Source organism: Callithrix jacchus, chromosome 2 (assembly GCF_049354715.1).
Source record: "Callithrix jacchus isolate 240 chromosome 2, calJac240_pri, whole genome shotgun sequence".
NCBI classification, from domain to species: domain Eukaryota; kingdom Metazoa; phylum Chordata; class Mammalia; order Primates; family Cebidae; genus Callithrix; species Callithrix jacchus.
Window position 1 is genome coordinate 5,966,709 of NC_133503.1, and position 16,558 is coordinate 5,983,266.

The 16,558-nt window shown below is 41.7% G+C and overlaps 1 protein-coding gene across 17 annotated transcripts in view; it reads right to left on the reverse strand.

The window, feature by feature from the left end:
* AUTS2 (activator of transcription and developmental regulator AUTS2) overlaps positions 1 to 16,558 on the reverse strand; it is a 1,215,487-nt gene that overhangs the window by 415,464 nt on the left and 783,465 nt on the right. Inside the window, exon 1 of one of the 17 annotated variants that reach the window (XM_035291981.3) lies at positions 1 to 16,558. This exon is cut by the window's right edge and continues 13,404 nt beyond it. The exons of the other annotated variants lie outside the window; for them this stretch is intronic. Within the exon in view, the coding sequence (XP_035147872.1) occupies positions 1 to 99 (99 nt within the window). The 5' untranslated portion in view covers positions 100 to 16,558. 17 annotated transcript variants of the gene reach the window in all.

The window sequence follows — 16,558 nt, forward strand, 5'->3', positions numbered from 1 at the left end:
TTTTATTTCCAGGGATAGACGTACAATCAGTTTCTCTCTTATATTCTCTCCCTGCGATGGTTTCTCTTCCCATTCTAAGAAAGTCTGCTCTTCGTGCATTTCCTTTTCTCTAGGCTATGTGCTGTTATAGTAGAAATTGCTCCCTTGGGAAAATTATTGATAGGCAGCTTCTAATTTTAAGCTACAGCTGAACTAAGAAACTGAATCACAGCTGTATTACCATTTCATTCTGCATGGAGCCCTAATAATAAATATTTAAGCAGAACAACTTCCTTTTCCTTTGCTGCTATGTTCCCGTTTAATTATTTTAACAAGCAGCTGTTACAAACACTTACCATTCTTGTAAGACCCCTCACACTACTCTTGGTGGATCATATTTTTATTGCCTCCCTCACTGGGAAAACAGAAGCCACTGCTGTCACTTCCCTATATACTTACACCTATAGCTCTGCTCACTGTACTGGTTGTGACCACTGATCACCAAATATTTCCTGTGCTTCCCCAATTCCAGGCACTTTCTTGGCCTGTTGAGGTCAGAGGTAGCCATGTGACCTGCTCTGTGATGACTGCAGAGGCAAATACCGAGATGGAGCTCCCATCAGGCTGGGTCTTGAGGGGCAGAGATAAAACAGAAACCCCTTCGTAATTAATGTTGGCTATACAGTATGAGTAGAGAATCTTTGTTGCATTAACAGACTTAGAGCTAGGGCTACTTGTTACTGCACATAACCTAAATTATAGTGCCCAATGCCTGATTGTATCACTGTCCTTCCTGTCTATTACCCAGGAAAATATGCCCAATATCACTTTGAAACTACTCTTCTCCTCTACTCAAATCCCATTTCTACTTGTCTCTTTTCTCTGAGGTCACAGGCATCATCTCTTCCCTCTCTTGCATCTTTAACATCTCCCTTCTTTACAAGAATGAACAAACAAAACATCCTACTAACAAGAGTGCCCTCTGAGTTCTAGGTGTTTTCTATGTCATAATGTCATTACATTCTTAAAGAACTCCAAGAGGTGCGTAGTACTAATCTCATTTGATACATGAGGAAACTGGGGCTCACAGAAGAACTTGATCAAGGTCCATAAACTATTAAATAGTAGGCCTGAAATTTGATCTTCTGCCAGTCTGATTCCAAACCCCCAACTATCCCAGAGACATACAGGTGTCCACAGCCTACATACATATTTCAGCTCACCCTCATATGCACACCCACTCTTCCACTTTGTTTCTCTTTTCAGTCAGGGTTCTTCTTCATTTCCCATCACCCGAAACATTGAATACACACATTCATTGTCTACATTTCTTCATTTCATTCTCTTTTGGAATGATTCTAACCCAGTCTCTACTCTCATCCCTCTGCTGAAACAGTTGTTAAAGATCAGTGGTCTTCTATACTAGCTAATGAAGCCAGTGGTCTTCAGAAGATTCACAACTTTCTGTCCTCTCTATGGTATCAGATACTGCTATTTGCACTTCCTGAGAACTCTGTTCTTTTGCAAAACTCCTCCAAATAATGCCTCTGACTGCTTCCTTCGACGAATATTCTTTTTTTTTTTTGAGACAGAGTTTCCCTCTTGTTACCCAGGCTGGAGTGCAATGGCGCGATCTCGGCTCACTGCAACCTCCGCCTCCTGGGTTCAGGAAATTCTCCTGCCTCGGGCCTCCTGAGTATCTGGGATTACAGGCACGCACCACCATGCCCAGCTAATTTTTTGTATTTTTAGTAGAGACGGGGTTTCACCATGTTGACCAGGATGGTCTCTATCTCTTGACCTCATGATCCACCCGCCTCAGCCTCCCAAAGTGCTGCGATGACAGGCATGAGCCACCGCGCCCGGCCTCGATGAATATTCACCATCATTAGTGAACATTCCCAGAACTACGTTCTTTATCAATGATTTCATAAATCAGTATAATCAGTATTTCTATTTTTTTTTTGAGATAGGGTCTTACTCTGTTACCCAGGCTGGAGTGCAGTGGCACCATCTCAGCTCACTGCAACTTATGCCTCCCAAGTACAAGTGATTCTCATGCCTCAGCCTCCCGAGTAGACCACGCCTAGCGAATTTTTATATTTTTAGTAGAGACAGGGTTTTGCAAATGTTGGCAAGGCTTGTCTTGAACTCCTGGCCTCAAGTGATCTGCCTGTCTCAACCACCCAAAGTAATGGGATTACAGGTATGAGCCACCATGCCCAGCCCATAAATCAGTATTTCTAATCCTAATCTTTATCTTCAGGACCCAAACTTTGTTAGCCGAAATTCTCCATCTGGATGTTCCACGGGTAACTCAAATTCAACATTTCCAAAATGAACTGATTCTTCCTCATTCTCCTCTCCAGCTCAATCCTCCCCCAGTACTGAACATACTCTCCCATGCTGTCTCTGGGGTTAGGTGTGTCAAGAATCACCCTTACCTCCTCTCCTCATTTGTTTCTCTGTTCTCCACAGTTAGTCAGTCACTTAGGTCTATCCACTATCACCTCTAAAGTCTCTCTGAACGTTCCTTCCTCTCAGATGTCACTACTGCTGCCCTAGGTGAATATCAACTCTCCTCTTTAAAAGCTCCTGTGATTTCCCCAAGGTTGTCAGCATCACCTCACTGAAAGCCAAATCTGATTTTTAATATTCTGCTTAAAAACCTCCGCAGGATTTGGGGCCTAACCTACTTTCCTGTTTTGTCTCTCACCATTTCTTTTCAGAAGCCTCTATTCCAGACACATAAGTAGGGCTACCTCATTCCACAAGCATACCATAGGTTTCACCTGCTTTGCTCATCCTGCCTCCACTTTCTCTCTCTTGGGAGCTCTACTCATCCGAGACAGACTTCAACACTGCTTCCTCTAGAAAGCCTTTCCTAAACTCACAGGCAGCTTTAGCTATGTCCTTCTTTGTGTCCCCTTGTCAATTTTGTTCATGTTTGTATTATATAACTTACAATGTGTTGTGATATTTGCTTATGGATCTGTCGCTAAGAGAAGGAGGTTTCAAGTGGTGTTCGATTAGGACACAGGGAAAGGACTCAGAGGCAAACAGAACTCCTCTCTGTCTCTTTAATAAATGAAGGACTAAACAAGCTTTGGTTTTTAGAAATTTAACATATAAAATACAACTGGAAAACCATTTTACTGAAACGTAAGTTTCTTGGAGTCGGAAATATTACTAAACATGGGAGCCCTAGAATATAGCACGACTGGCTTATGGTAGGTACTCAAAAGATGTCTCCTAGATCAGTGGCTCTTTGGGCAGTGCTCCTCCCACTTGAGCTTTTAACCTAAGTAAAGGATGAAAGTTAGTAACTCCTTTCTAGGTTGCCCTGGGAGACCAATGGCTCTCAGGAACCAATCTGGTCATTAAAACTATGCTAGTTGTCATCAAAACAGCATTGTTTCAGAAGTACAAAGTTTCTTAACAGCTTTGGTTCATTACTAAAGTAGGCATTATCTTAAAATTGATCTTATCTGAAGGTTAAACACACTTAGTTCCTTGTCAGAACACTTAACTCTCCAATATGGTCAATTACCAGATAATAGTGTCCACTTTCTCATGTCTTACTACTTAAATGGTCTGATCAATAAATAAGTACACACTACATTAAGAGCCTGCTGATGTCAGATGTGAATGGAAGGAGTCTATGAACTTCTAGCCTTTAAAAAATACCACTTAAGTTCTCTGTCAATTGCAGGTGCTTTATAAGTCTCTAGTGTTTATGTCACTAGAATGTAATATTCTTTAAACTTCTGGTCTACACCACACACGTCACATGCAAATGTACAGACAAGCTTTTCCATTTGTTCTGAGCTTGAGCTTTATTTCCTTTAATAAGGGAATGCTTGACCAAATATACTGATTCCTCAGAAAACCACAAAATATTTAAAAACATCAAAATAAGAACTATTCTAAATGCTATGACCTAATGGGAATGAGATATTTGTAATCTGGTTGGTGATGGAACCAACCCTCTCTTTTTGTACTTCTGAAGCAATGCTGTTTTGATGACAACTAGCATAGTTTTAATGACCAGATTGGTTCCTGAGAGCCATTGGTCTCCCAGGGCAACCTAGAAAGGAGTTACTAACTTTCATCCTTTACTTAGGTTAAAAGCTCAAGTGGGAGGAGACACTGGGAAGCAGCACTGACCAAAAGACCCTCTCTTTTGAAGAGTAAAGAGGGAAATTCGGGGCAGACAGTAAAGACACTAGGAAAGAAAATCTGAGCCAATTATTCCTTCATCAAGTATGTTTTCTGCAGAGATGATGTCTTAGAGCAGAAAGAATTTTGGTCACAGTTAATTTTTAAAATTCCTACTAATCCTTTTGTTACTAGGCTTTCCCAGTACCCTTCTGCATCTGCATGGGATGTCCAAACTGAGCTGCTGCACCTGATGAAAAAGGAAGTAGCACGTCAACTTTACCCACAACAGTATCATTGCTGAGAGATGTGTGCCATCCAGGTTACCGGAAAGGGTTTAGCATTTCAGTATCAAGACTTGTCCAAACCAATTAAAAAATATTTTATTTTATTATTATCATTTTTTGAGACAGAGTTTCGCTCTTGTTGCCCAGGCTGGAGTGCAATGGCATGATCTTGGCTCATCGCAACCTCTGCCTCTGAGGTTCAAGCAATTCTCCTGCCTCAGTCTCCCAAGTAGCTGGGATTACAGGTGTGCACCACCACACCTGGCTAATTTTGTATTTTTAAGTAGAGACAGGGTTTCTCCATGTTGGTCAGGCTGGTCTCGAACGCCTGACCTCAGGTAATCCACCTGCCCCAGCCTCCCAAAGTTCTAGGATTACAGGTATGAGCCATTGTGTCCGGCCAGTATTTTATTTTCTTAAAACTACAGTTGAACACATTAGCCTGTGTTTACACAACTGGTTCTGCTTCTGTCTCCAATATATGAATGCCCATGACCAGACAGAGGTAACTAAATGTTTTCAATCAGAAAGAGTTCTTTATAAATGAGTCTGATACACTTTTTCTAGACAAGGAAATGGAGTAAAAAAGAAGTTAATAAATTTATTTATTTAAATTAAGGTATTTATTTAAAAGGACTTTTGGGCCCTATTTAAAGTTTTTTAAAGCTTCTATTTACTGACTGCCTACTAGGTGCTAGACAGTTGAAAAACAAAATGCATTTTTTCCTACTCCAGACAACTACAATGCTGCTTTAGTAAGCCAGTCTCCCTTCCTTCCACATCAGTGTGATAACGTGATATCTATCTGAAGGCATGTGATTACCATCAATTTGGCCGTGCCCTTCCACAAACCCTGCTGAAGTAAAAAGAGAACAGATTAATCACTAAAACAGGTCCCTTCCTATGGCACGTAAGACGCTCTGCTAGCTGTGTACACAAAATCACACAAGGCGTGGTCTCTGGCTTGGAGCAGTTTGCAATCTGCTTAAAAAAAACAGGGTTCTAATAATAAACCAGAGCCTAAAAGCTAGCTAGCTAATTAATAAATGAGATAAATAGGCTACAGGAGGACTATAAGAGGCCAAAGAAGGAGTAGTTCAAAGAAGCTGGGAGACTTAGGTTTTCAGGAAAAAATATAATTTGAACTGAGTTGTTTTGTTTTTAGTTTGCTTTGATTTTTTAAAGTACAGAATTCAGAGAATCATAAATGAATAGGGTATGGAGTACATGGGTAGCAATATATGTGGAACACAGGGGTGAAACATTTGAAAAGTACAATTAATTACATAACTACCAGTTGAGTTATGGGAGAAAAATAAACAGCAAACCAGAAGATTTGGATATTTCATCTGTATAAATATCTTAATTTAAATATATAATTCTTTCTAAGAAATTAATACTTATTGTATAACAGTTAAAAGTAAGACTATCAATAGCTTCAGATTTTCTATACTTTTTGATACAGCAATTCTATTTCCAAGCATATGTTCTAAGGAAATCCAATAGTCATCTAATGAACACTCGGATGAGAAACCAGATAAATCCTAAATGTCCGATCATTGGAGACTGGTTATCTACATTATTTTGAACCCACAGAATGGATCAAAACAGATGTAGAACAATAGTTAATACAATGAAAAGAAACAGTGTACTTACAAATATCAGAAAGAAAAAAATGCATCACATTAGATTACCATCTATGTATTGCCAAAAAAATTATACACATACCCAGAGGGAAAGATTGAGAGAATATGTATCACAAAGACTTCTGTTCCTTTAATTCTAAGCGGGACTGATGCCATCTCAGAGCTACTGAGATAATTTATCTTTCTTTAATACCCCTCTCTCTTACAGCGGAGCACCTGCCTCTCTCCTGCCTACTGTGGACGCCTCCATGTTCACCACTGCAGCTCAAGTATCTCTGGGTTTTCATGCCTTGCACAGCTCCTGAAAAATGTCTTTAAATGTCTGTTGAAAAAATGTTTAAAGCAAGAAAGCAAGGAACTATATGAAGCATTTGGAATGTTAGAATGTACAATGTTGATATTTCTTTTCCTTTAAAAATAACTTTTGGATTAAAAAATAAAATCAAAGAGGAGAGAAAAGGAGAGAGGAAGGAGGGGAGGAAGGGAGAAGGAAGGAAGGAAGGGAGGGAGGGGGAAGGGGCAGGGGGACAAGGGGAAGGAAGGATAGAGAAGGAGGAACTACTATTCTGTTACATATAAATACTCCAACTACTTAAAATGAATTTCTTCTGGCTTGAAATATCAATGAACATACTTATTTTATAAGACTGTAAGGAATGTTTTCACTTTCCCTGGGAAGAAACATTCGAAAACCAGATCCTACTATAGTATTTCAGGATTTGAATGTCTTCTCTGATGCAGAATCTCAGTGATTGTGTGGCTCAATCTCTGCCCAGCCTTCCCTGACAGAAAAGGATAGTCTGGAAAGGGAGTGAAGTGAGAAACAAGTGGAGAAAGGAAAGGAAGGGGCGAGAGACAAGGGAGGGAAGACAGATATTTAATATTTGGGAAGCAGCTACTCTGGTTCTTGTTTTATTTGAACTGTCTCACCAGCCCTAATTGCCATCCATGTAAACACCCAATCTGATGTTAAAAGGACCAGTCCTGCTGATGGAAGTAATAAGTGGCAGTGCTCTAGCAATGAAATCCCGAGTGCTGTATAAATCAGCATTTGTCATCTTTTCAATTCTAAGAAATTTTTGTGGTATTTCCAGGAAAGGCTCAGTTGGGTTTACATAATAATCACCTCATAGACTCTAACTTCTCCCTTTGAGCTGTCAAAAGGTTAAGTGTACCCTAAACTAGAATTATTTGTTTGTGTATGAGTGTGTGAGAGCACGGTTGTGTATATGAATACATGCCTATACACATATACATAAAACTTATCTTCTTGAAATTCTCTGATTTCAGCAAGTTTTATTCTATTTAGTAGCTTGCAGAGCTGAACAAGTCACAGGCAGAACCCAGTCACCTAGCCACATGAGAAACCAGTTCAACAGGGAGCACGTCTTACTCCCTGAATCGGCTCAGTTGAACATCTCTCTCCCTTTCTATTCATCCTATTCTTGTTTCTTGGGTGGATGACTGGCCTCCTTGGACTCTATAATTTAGCACTTTTGGCATGCTACTAGAGAATTCAAAGGGTGACAGGTTCTTCTAGGAAATGCGATGACTGCTTAGGAATCTAGTCATTATTTAGACTGGAGCATCAAAAGTTAAGCAGCCCAGCAACGCTCCAGAAAACAGCCATGAACGTAAGCACAGGCCCGTAGATCACAAAAAGTACGTAAAGTAACAGAGGATGAGACATAATGACAAATAAACGCTGAGCCAAAAACACAAGCAAAATACTTTGCTCTATCGTTATTATCTGACTTAATTTTCAAGAATCTAGTTTTATATGGGAGGCTGGGTATAGCTGAACAAATTCTAAACAAACCTGCTACACACTTGCTTTTTTATCCAAGTGGAGATGAGGAGAAATACCAGCAGGGCTCTGGTTACTGCTGGGAGGGCAGAGCCAAGACCAGTTTCATAGGGAGAGGGGTTTTGTGTGTGGAATCATTTTGGAGAGCAAATTTGCTGCATGTCCTAAGAATGAGGCTTAAACTCCAGAAAAGAGCAGCTTACAGGCCTCTGGGAAGAATGTGACAGTGAGTCCTTCATGAACACAGCTCACAACCAGCCTTGAGGGAGAAGCAGCACTCCACATGGTAACTCACTGGTCCTGGCTCCATTCCGTTTTATCTCACCAGCAAGGGTACCAGGGAAGAGAAGTCAGTGGGGTAAGGAAAAGAAAGTAGAAAATCATTTATAAGATCTAAGATTATGTAAAATTAGTCCCCCTGCCCAATTTTGAGTCAGGTGAGTGAGAAGGCTACCATGGGCCAGGGGTCACCTGTAACAGGTATTATTGTCGTTTTCTAGTGTGTCTGAAAATGTGCTCTCCTAATACTCTCCTCTCTTGAGATAATGAAAAAAGCTGACTAACAAGGACCCATTTTAAGATACTTGCTTGGGCCAAGCTCAGTGGCTCACACCTGAAGTCCCAGCACTTTAGGAGACCACGGAGAGAGGCTCACTTGAGGTCAGACATTTAAGACCAGCATGGACAACCCAGGGGTCTCTATACCCCAATGAGACCCCCATCTTCAGAAAAATTTTTTAAAACTTAGCTGGGCATAGTGGATGCACCTATAGTCTCGGCTACTCAGGAGGCTGAAGTGAGAGGATCACCTGAGCCCAGAAGGTCGAGGCTGCAGTGAGCTATGATTGCACCACTGTACTCTAGCCTGGGTAACAGAGCGAGATTTTATTTTTTTTTTTTACATACTTGCTTATTTTTCCCTTTCAAACCCAGAATTAGTATGCTTTCCAAAAGAGTTTTCTTTTGGATAGCAAAGCGTCTCATTTACACAATAAACAATATTAACCACTGTCTGTCAGATAAAGATGACAGAATAATTAACCTACCTTTTTAAAAAAGAAGATCAACATCGGGGTCATTAAAAGCATGAGCTCCCCCTACACAAAAATAAGTGACAACTGACAAAGACCTTCAGACGCTTTAAGGACTATCACTGCCACATCCAAGTCAGAATTCTCCTTGTTAAAATCTGAGTAACATTAGCACAATACAGAAAACATACTACACTGGCTTCTGGATGGAGTTTGGGTCCCGTTAACCTCATTTTGGAAGCTGCTATGTTTTGGATGTGGTTTGTCTCCACCAAAACTCATGTTGAAATTTAATCCCCAGTGTGGCAGTGTTGGGAGGTGGGGTCTAGCGGGAGGCTTTTGGGTCCTGGAAGCAGATCCCTCAGGAACAGATTAACACTGTCCTTGGAAGGGAGTTAAGTTCTCACTCTCTAGGGGATCAACTAGATTCCTCAAGAGCCGGTTGATAAGAAGCAAGGGTGACCCTTGGGTTTCGCCTCTTCACACGTGTCCACTTCCCCTTTGATCTTCTCCGTCACGTTTTGAGCAGCATGTGGCCCTCACCAGAAGCCAAGCAGATGCCAGTGCCATGCCCTTGAACTTCCTGGCCTGCAGAACCTTGTATTAAATAACCTCTTTTCTTATAAATTGCCCAGTGTCAGGTATTCTGTTATGGCAAGATGAAATGGACTAAGACAGAAACCTATGAACCATATTCAAGTTTTAAGGGAGAGTAAGTTTCAGCAACCCTTCGGACATTAGAAATACTATCATCAACAATGCAATTATCCTCATTCTTTGAAGAGGTTAAACAAAGTCGTATTTAAAAATGTCAGCAAGCGTCAAAGTCCTTTACTTTGTTCGGACTATGTCAATATAATGCTTCCTTTCTTCTCCGGACTCTTGAAATTGAAAACATTCTTAATTTGGTCCTTCAGCTGCAATTTTCCCTTACATGGTTCTTTCACTGTACAGTAAAGCATTCCTTGTGTCTGGTTAAAAGTATGCTATACCTTAAATGCTAATGGAAAAAACAGATTTCTTATACAAAATGCATCACAAAACATCTTCTGCACAAGACCACAGCTGACTTTCCAGTATTGAATCGAAAGACAAAGCCTTCACATCTTGTGTTCACAGGCAGTGATGACTTAGTAACAAACAGTTCATCCACTGTTCCTCTTCTGATGGAGAGTTGGATCCATTTTATTTCATATTATTTTTGTTGGACATGAAGTGTGAGGTTACAAAGACTAAAACGAAAAGGCAGAGACGATACAGGCCAGATCCAGCCCTTGCCTGGAGACCCATGCATCAGGGGACCCTTCTTGTGCCCCTCCAGCTGTGTCCCTCCACTTGGGGCAAGAATCCATGAAGTTGTGGGGATGGGCCCACCCAGCTGACACGCCCTCCTTAAGAACATGCCGTGCACACCCCACAGGTCTCCTCTTCCCAGATGGCCGAAACTCCTTCTAGGGCCTGCATAGGCAGGTTTCTACCCTGGAAGCCATCTCCCAAGGGCAGGCCACGCTGCTGGTGCACACACCTATAGGCCTGAGGGTGGTCAAGAGGCAGCTGTTTACACGGCTGGTGAGGGCAGAGAGTATGGGTGGAGCTTGAATGTGTGAGGTGAGCGAGGTGAGGAGCAAAGATCTTCACGGTGCCGGCAAGAGAAGTGAAGAGATGTAAGCTGGATCTCTATGTGTACGCTCGCCTTGCAAATGTTAGGAGTGGGCCTGGAAAAAGGAAACTCAGAGACGGAAGCGGTTTTAACGGGGCTTCATTTAATAAAGAATGGCATACTGTTAAAAACCCTTTCCCTCCATTTTGGTCTGTCCATCTAGATCAACAAGAGAAAGTTACCAGGGAGAGGGCTGATAAGAAAATACTATTGGCGTGACTGGTGATTTACAAATAAACTCAGAAAGAGTCAACTACAGGAGAGAAATAAATCCACAGACGTAACCCTGCCCAAAATCGTGTCCCCAGCACATATCTACCCGCCTGCTCATCCATAGCCCCACATCACCCAGAGTGGGCTGTGAGCTGTGACCACTAAGGATATAGACATTCTAGGTCATCACCAACCTCCATACTCTCAATGGTCTAAAAGATTTGCACCTCACAAACCGACTCCCAAACCGGTTTCTGCCTACGTGTTTCGGTTCCGATATACACCTTTTAAATTGGCTTCCACTTGCTAGTAGCTTTTGCTCAAGAGAATTTAATGACAATGCATAACATACACCCTTCATATAACACACAAAACCTCAGAACTGGCTTTCTTCCCTATTTTAACACATTTATTATAAGTGTTAAATTACAGTAATTCCCAAGTTCGCCCCTCAGAAACAAAGTTTCCTATGTCAAGCTTATTTCACATTGATTTTCTAAAGTATCACACCCAGACATTCCCTTCTGCACTTAAAAAGGCTGCATATTTACAGGTAAGATACATAGGTCTTCACTGAGGCTTTCGGAAGCTTAAAGGAAAGGGTCAAGGGAGTGTACCTCTTTCAAGGGAAGAGGAATGCATTTGCCAAGAAAGTCGCCTGACAGAGGGGAGAGTTGTTGTCCTAATACAATTAGACCTCAGGAGTCAATTGCGGGACATAAGAACAATTACCAAGTAGTAACGGATGGGAAGATGAGACCTAGAAAATGTACAAAGATGGACATCATTATAGGTTTTAAATGGCTCTCTTGGTTCAGAACATAACCCATATTTTCAACAAATAAGGTTGGTGGTTGTCAGTCAAACTGGGCCATGTCTGAGTAGAAAGTGAGTTGAACACCCTGGAAAGGCAGAGGAGCCGGGCACCTGGGGATGAGAATACTCGTCTCTGGGCCACAGAGCCTGGGGTGTGGAGTGCTCTTCCCCCGCACAGCTTGCTCCCGCCTACTTCAATACCACCAAGATGTTCCTTACCAAAGTGCCTGCCAAATCTGCCTCCAGCTACAAATGTTGGCCAACACTTCCCACTTAGAGCCCAACTACCTGGGATCCCCTCTGTTCTACCCAGTGAACTAATTCTGCTACCAAACTACCCCACACACAATGTGTTCCTTCAGTTTTTAATGTGCTCCAGGAAACATTGGGAGCAATTTTCTGGAATTTATAGAACATTCCTCAAGGGGTCATTTTGAAGCAACAGGAAAACCTTCGTGAAATTCTCCTAAGGAACTGGGACTGGTCCAATTTTCCTACACAAATTTTTACTAGATGGAAATCCAGAAGTTTTGGCCACTTCGATCCATCATAAAAACGCCCTTTGTTTAAACAAAGTCTCCACTGATGCATTTTCCAGCACATAAGGTAATTTTCAGTGTGGTACAAAACTCACTAGGGTCCTTTAAAACCTGGGGTGGGGAGTGGGGGGAGGAGAGGGAAAAAAGTACCTACACAGCAGAAGCCTTTATGATCTATAACTGAGTACACACTGCATTTGCAATAATGCCACATTTAACCGCCAGGGTTGTAATACAGTAAGTAACCCCTCACCACACTGACCAGCCGACAAACAGAACCAAGAAACCTGGCAAGGAATTCTATCTGCAATAACAAACCCGACTGGCAATAAAAGCCATCTGTACAAGTGCCAATTATCCTTCTCCTCAAATGATTAGGTTCCATCTAGTTTTGCTGACAAGCAAGTTATGCCACATTTTAATAGGCAATAAAATGTATTATTAAATAATTAGTAGCTAAGAAACAGAAATGAGAGGCTACTTCCCTTCACACACTTCCCCTAGTACTTCAGTCTATTGATGTAAAGCAACTTGATCCTCCAAAGAGACAGACTGAAACCTGATACAGCAGTTTACTGTGAGACAATTATGAGGCTAATGAGTGTTCACAGAGACTGAAGCAGGACAGAAATCTAGAAAATTCCACCTAACCCTAGTTATGTCTGATCTGTAGCAGGGTCCCGGAGGAGCCGAAATTTCTTCAAACTGCTCCTTGTTCTGAGCACATTAATTAAACTGTTAAAGGTAAAGGAGTATTGATGTCTTTCCCATCTCCCCACTTCTCCCCGCAGGTAGTGTCTGGTACTTGTTCAGCCCTAAAGGTACAGTTGCACTAACTGAAAAAAGCCCCACTAAGACCAATTAAGGTCTTTACTAAGAGGCTGAAAAGAAGACAAATGAAGGCAGAAAGCCCGATTACAAGGAACCTTTGTACAGATGTAAAGCAATTACAGTGGTCCCGGGGGTAAGGCAGCATGGTTCCAGAAGCACATGATTTTACAGCCTGTCTAAACTTGGAACAATCTATCTTTTTTTAGGTTGAGAATAAAAGTGAACCCTATATTAGTGTCATATATCAGCTGCTAGTGCCTGTGATTGGTTCCCCCATGCCTGCTACAGCCATAAAGCTTCTCAAAGATCCCCGGTGGAGGGCAACACCATTATACACTCCGTTCTCACTGGCAGGGAAAAAAGACCTGCCTCATGTCAGAAGTGCTTAACAGAGGGGCCGCCTCAGCTGCACAGACACCCAAGAGAGGCAGGCATCCAGGATAGAGAGGGAGGTGGACCAGGAAAGTGGTGGACAGGGATTGGAAGGGAAGGCGAAGGAGGACCTCAGGAGCTGGAACTGAGAGGCACTCTCTGGAAGACATTTGAGGGGGTCGCTGTAAGGAGAACAAAAAGTCCACCCCAATTATCCTCTGGAGACACTTTAACAGCAGCCACATTTCTGTCATTAGCCCTGCTTTTGATCTTGTTAATGCCTGGCATGTCTGTTTTCTTTCCATACTTGAGAAGAGCCAACAGACAGGCTCTTGGTAGAGACTGAGATGTAAAAATTTGTACTTTCTGCCAGATTTCTGGAAGTGAAATGACCAGAAAGGAGAAATATGTGCCTATTCCTCAATAATTTACGATCAGAAACTCATAAGACAAGGAAAAACCTCTCTCTCCGTGTGTGTAACACACACACACACAGAGCAGCCCTTTCTAACAGAAATATAAGGCAAGCAGTACAGGAAATTAAAAATTTTCTAGTAGTCACATTAAAGAAGTGAAAAACAAACAAGTTAATTTTAATAATATATTTACTGTAACTCAATGCACCCAAAATATTATCACTTCAACATGTACTCGGTATGAACGTGTTCTTAATGAGACATTTTATGCTATTTTGTTTCCTAAGGCCTGGGAACTGGGTGTTTATTTTGCACCGATGGCCCACCTCATTGGGACTTACCCCATTTCAAGTGCTCAGTAGCACATATGAGTCACAGTCACCGCCTGGGATGCTGCAGCTCTGCAGTGACGGCTGGCTGGGGACCCTGGCCCACAACTTACCAGCCATGTGATGGTGCATTAATTACTCAAGGTTTTAGCCTTCAAATTGCTCATCTTGAAGTTGGGAATAATAATAAGACTTTACCTCATGGGATTGTTGAGAGGATTAAGATAATCCGTGGAAAAAGCTAATGACAAAGCCTGGCACAGAGTGTGCACTTAGTAACTGTTGGTTGGAACTTGTACTGTTATTTTTATAAATCAATCTCAAGTAAAGAAAGAGTTGTGATCTCCTACCAAGACATGTTTTATGAAAGCTATTAGGAAATCATTCTTTTTCTTTTTTACTATTTGAGGTTCCTCATGACTCTTCGTACTTACTGGAGTTGCCAAACGAATTTTAACAGTGATTTGAGATTGACGCAAAATGAGCCTCGAAGACTCGGCCCTGTCAGTAACTGTTTCCAGTAGGTGCGGTACCAGGACTTTGTATCTGCTCTACGCAAGGACAGCTGGGTAGGGACAGAAATGTACTGAGTGAGAAACTTATATCTGCTAGAAAGATCTATGTTGCCAGACATCAGCAAATGTGATTAGCAAGAACAGTGGCTTTAGGTAAAGAGCTGATAATTGCACAGATCATTTTGATTTTTGATAACTAATAACTCACGCCAAGGAACAGCATTAAAAACTGGTGGCATTTAACATTCAACAGAGAAATAATTAACTTTTAAAGTTAGCCAGTAAAAGAAAATGCCAAGGCAGGTTGGTGAGGCAGAGCTGACAACAAGAGAGGATACAACGGGACATTAATTAGGTACAAGCAAACATCTTCCCTAATAGCTCATGTTCTCATTCTCAAAATGTCAACAATAGATATTAACACCAGATGCTGGCATTACATCTCCCCTGACAGTGAGTCTGGGCCATGTGTGTGTGCTCAGAGAAAAGACTCATGTGATGGAGAGGAAAAATCCGATGGGATAAACGCTGTGTTTCCTTCTCTTAAATAATTTACAGACCCTTTATGAACGGTGGGTAATGGGAGCTTTCAGGGGACTTAACTAAAACACAGAGAAGGAGAAAGATCGGATCAAGTTAGACACTGTCCACGTGTAGGATACTAGGTATGCTTGTGTACGTCCTGCTTGCCTGGAGGTTCCCGGGGTCAGCCACCCTCCTGCAGGAGGCTAGAAAGGTACCTCTCCCATGTGGTATTTGTAAGCAATCTTCTCTTGAGTAAAATGCAGTGAAAGTACCATGTCTGAGGTTAAGGGATATAACCATAGTATTCAGAAAATTTTAGAAAAAAGAATCTCATATCATATAAAAAATCTTTTATTAATTTCAAATTTTTCATGCTTGGAGTCAGTGAAAAAAGAGATAAAACAAATATAAGGAATCTGGCCTACTGCTCTGATGAGGCCTGTGCAAGCTAAGCCTAAGATACAAATGGGATATAAACGGACGATTTACATTCCAAATTCTGTTGCCCATGGTGGAACTGCCTCTGTCTCCAGAGCAATGGGTCAAAGGCTCTCTGAATATTGAGCAGTTTTCAAAACTGGATTTGGAAGCACTAATAAAGAAGAACAGACTCGGGGACAAGTGTTTGGCAGAAATGTGTGAAGAGGTAACTACTGAGCATCACTGAGCTCCACAAATTCAGTGTGGAATTAAACAAAGCGGTTCCAACCTTAGGGCATTTGCGGATGCTGCTTTCTCCGCCAGCAAGGAGCTTCCCCTGCAGCCTTCTCATTCTCAGCTATGTCATTGTTAGTCAAAGCTTTGCTCAGAATGTCCTAGGTCCTGCTTCACCCTACATCCATTATTCTCTACCTCAACCTCTTTGCTTTTTTTTTTTTAAACAGCATTTATCACACTTGCGCTTATCTCATCTGTTTCTTTGCTGCACCTTAAGTTCTGAGAGGGCACAGAAGATAATGTCTGTTCTGTTTACCACACAGGTACAGGCCTAGAATATAGTAGACACTCAACATGTGTTTGATGAACACTGTTGAGGTCTCTGCTGACTCCTGTTACTGCTGACTCCCTCCTTCCTGACAAGGAACACCAACAAAGATCCCAGTGGATGATGAATAACCTAGATCCACAGGCATCTAGATAAAACTCCTTGAGGCTCCCTTTCAACAATCACTAAAATGGGCACAAATGAATGAGACAGAGTCTCTACCCTCCGGGAGTTTAGAGTCTAGGAAAAAGAGGAATGCAGCCAAAGATTAAGATTGATAAGTCACTGTACCGAGAGAGGGTAGTTAGGCCATGTGATCAATGTAGGTCTCTGGCTGACACTGTAAGAACAAGGATTTTCAGAGACAGCAAACAAAACCTGACAACGAAAACAAACCACTCCAAAGAGTTGGCAGAACAGTGCAGGGGGTTAAGAGCATGCGTTCTGGC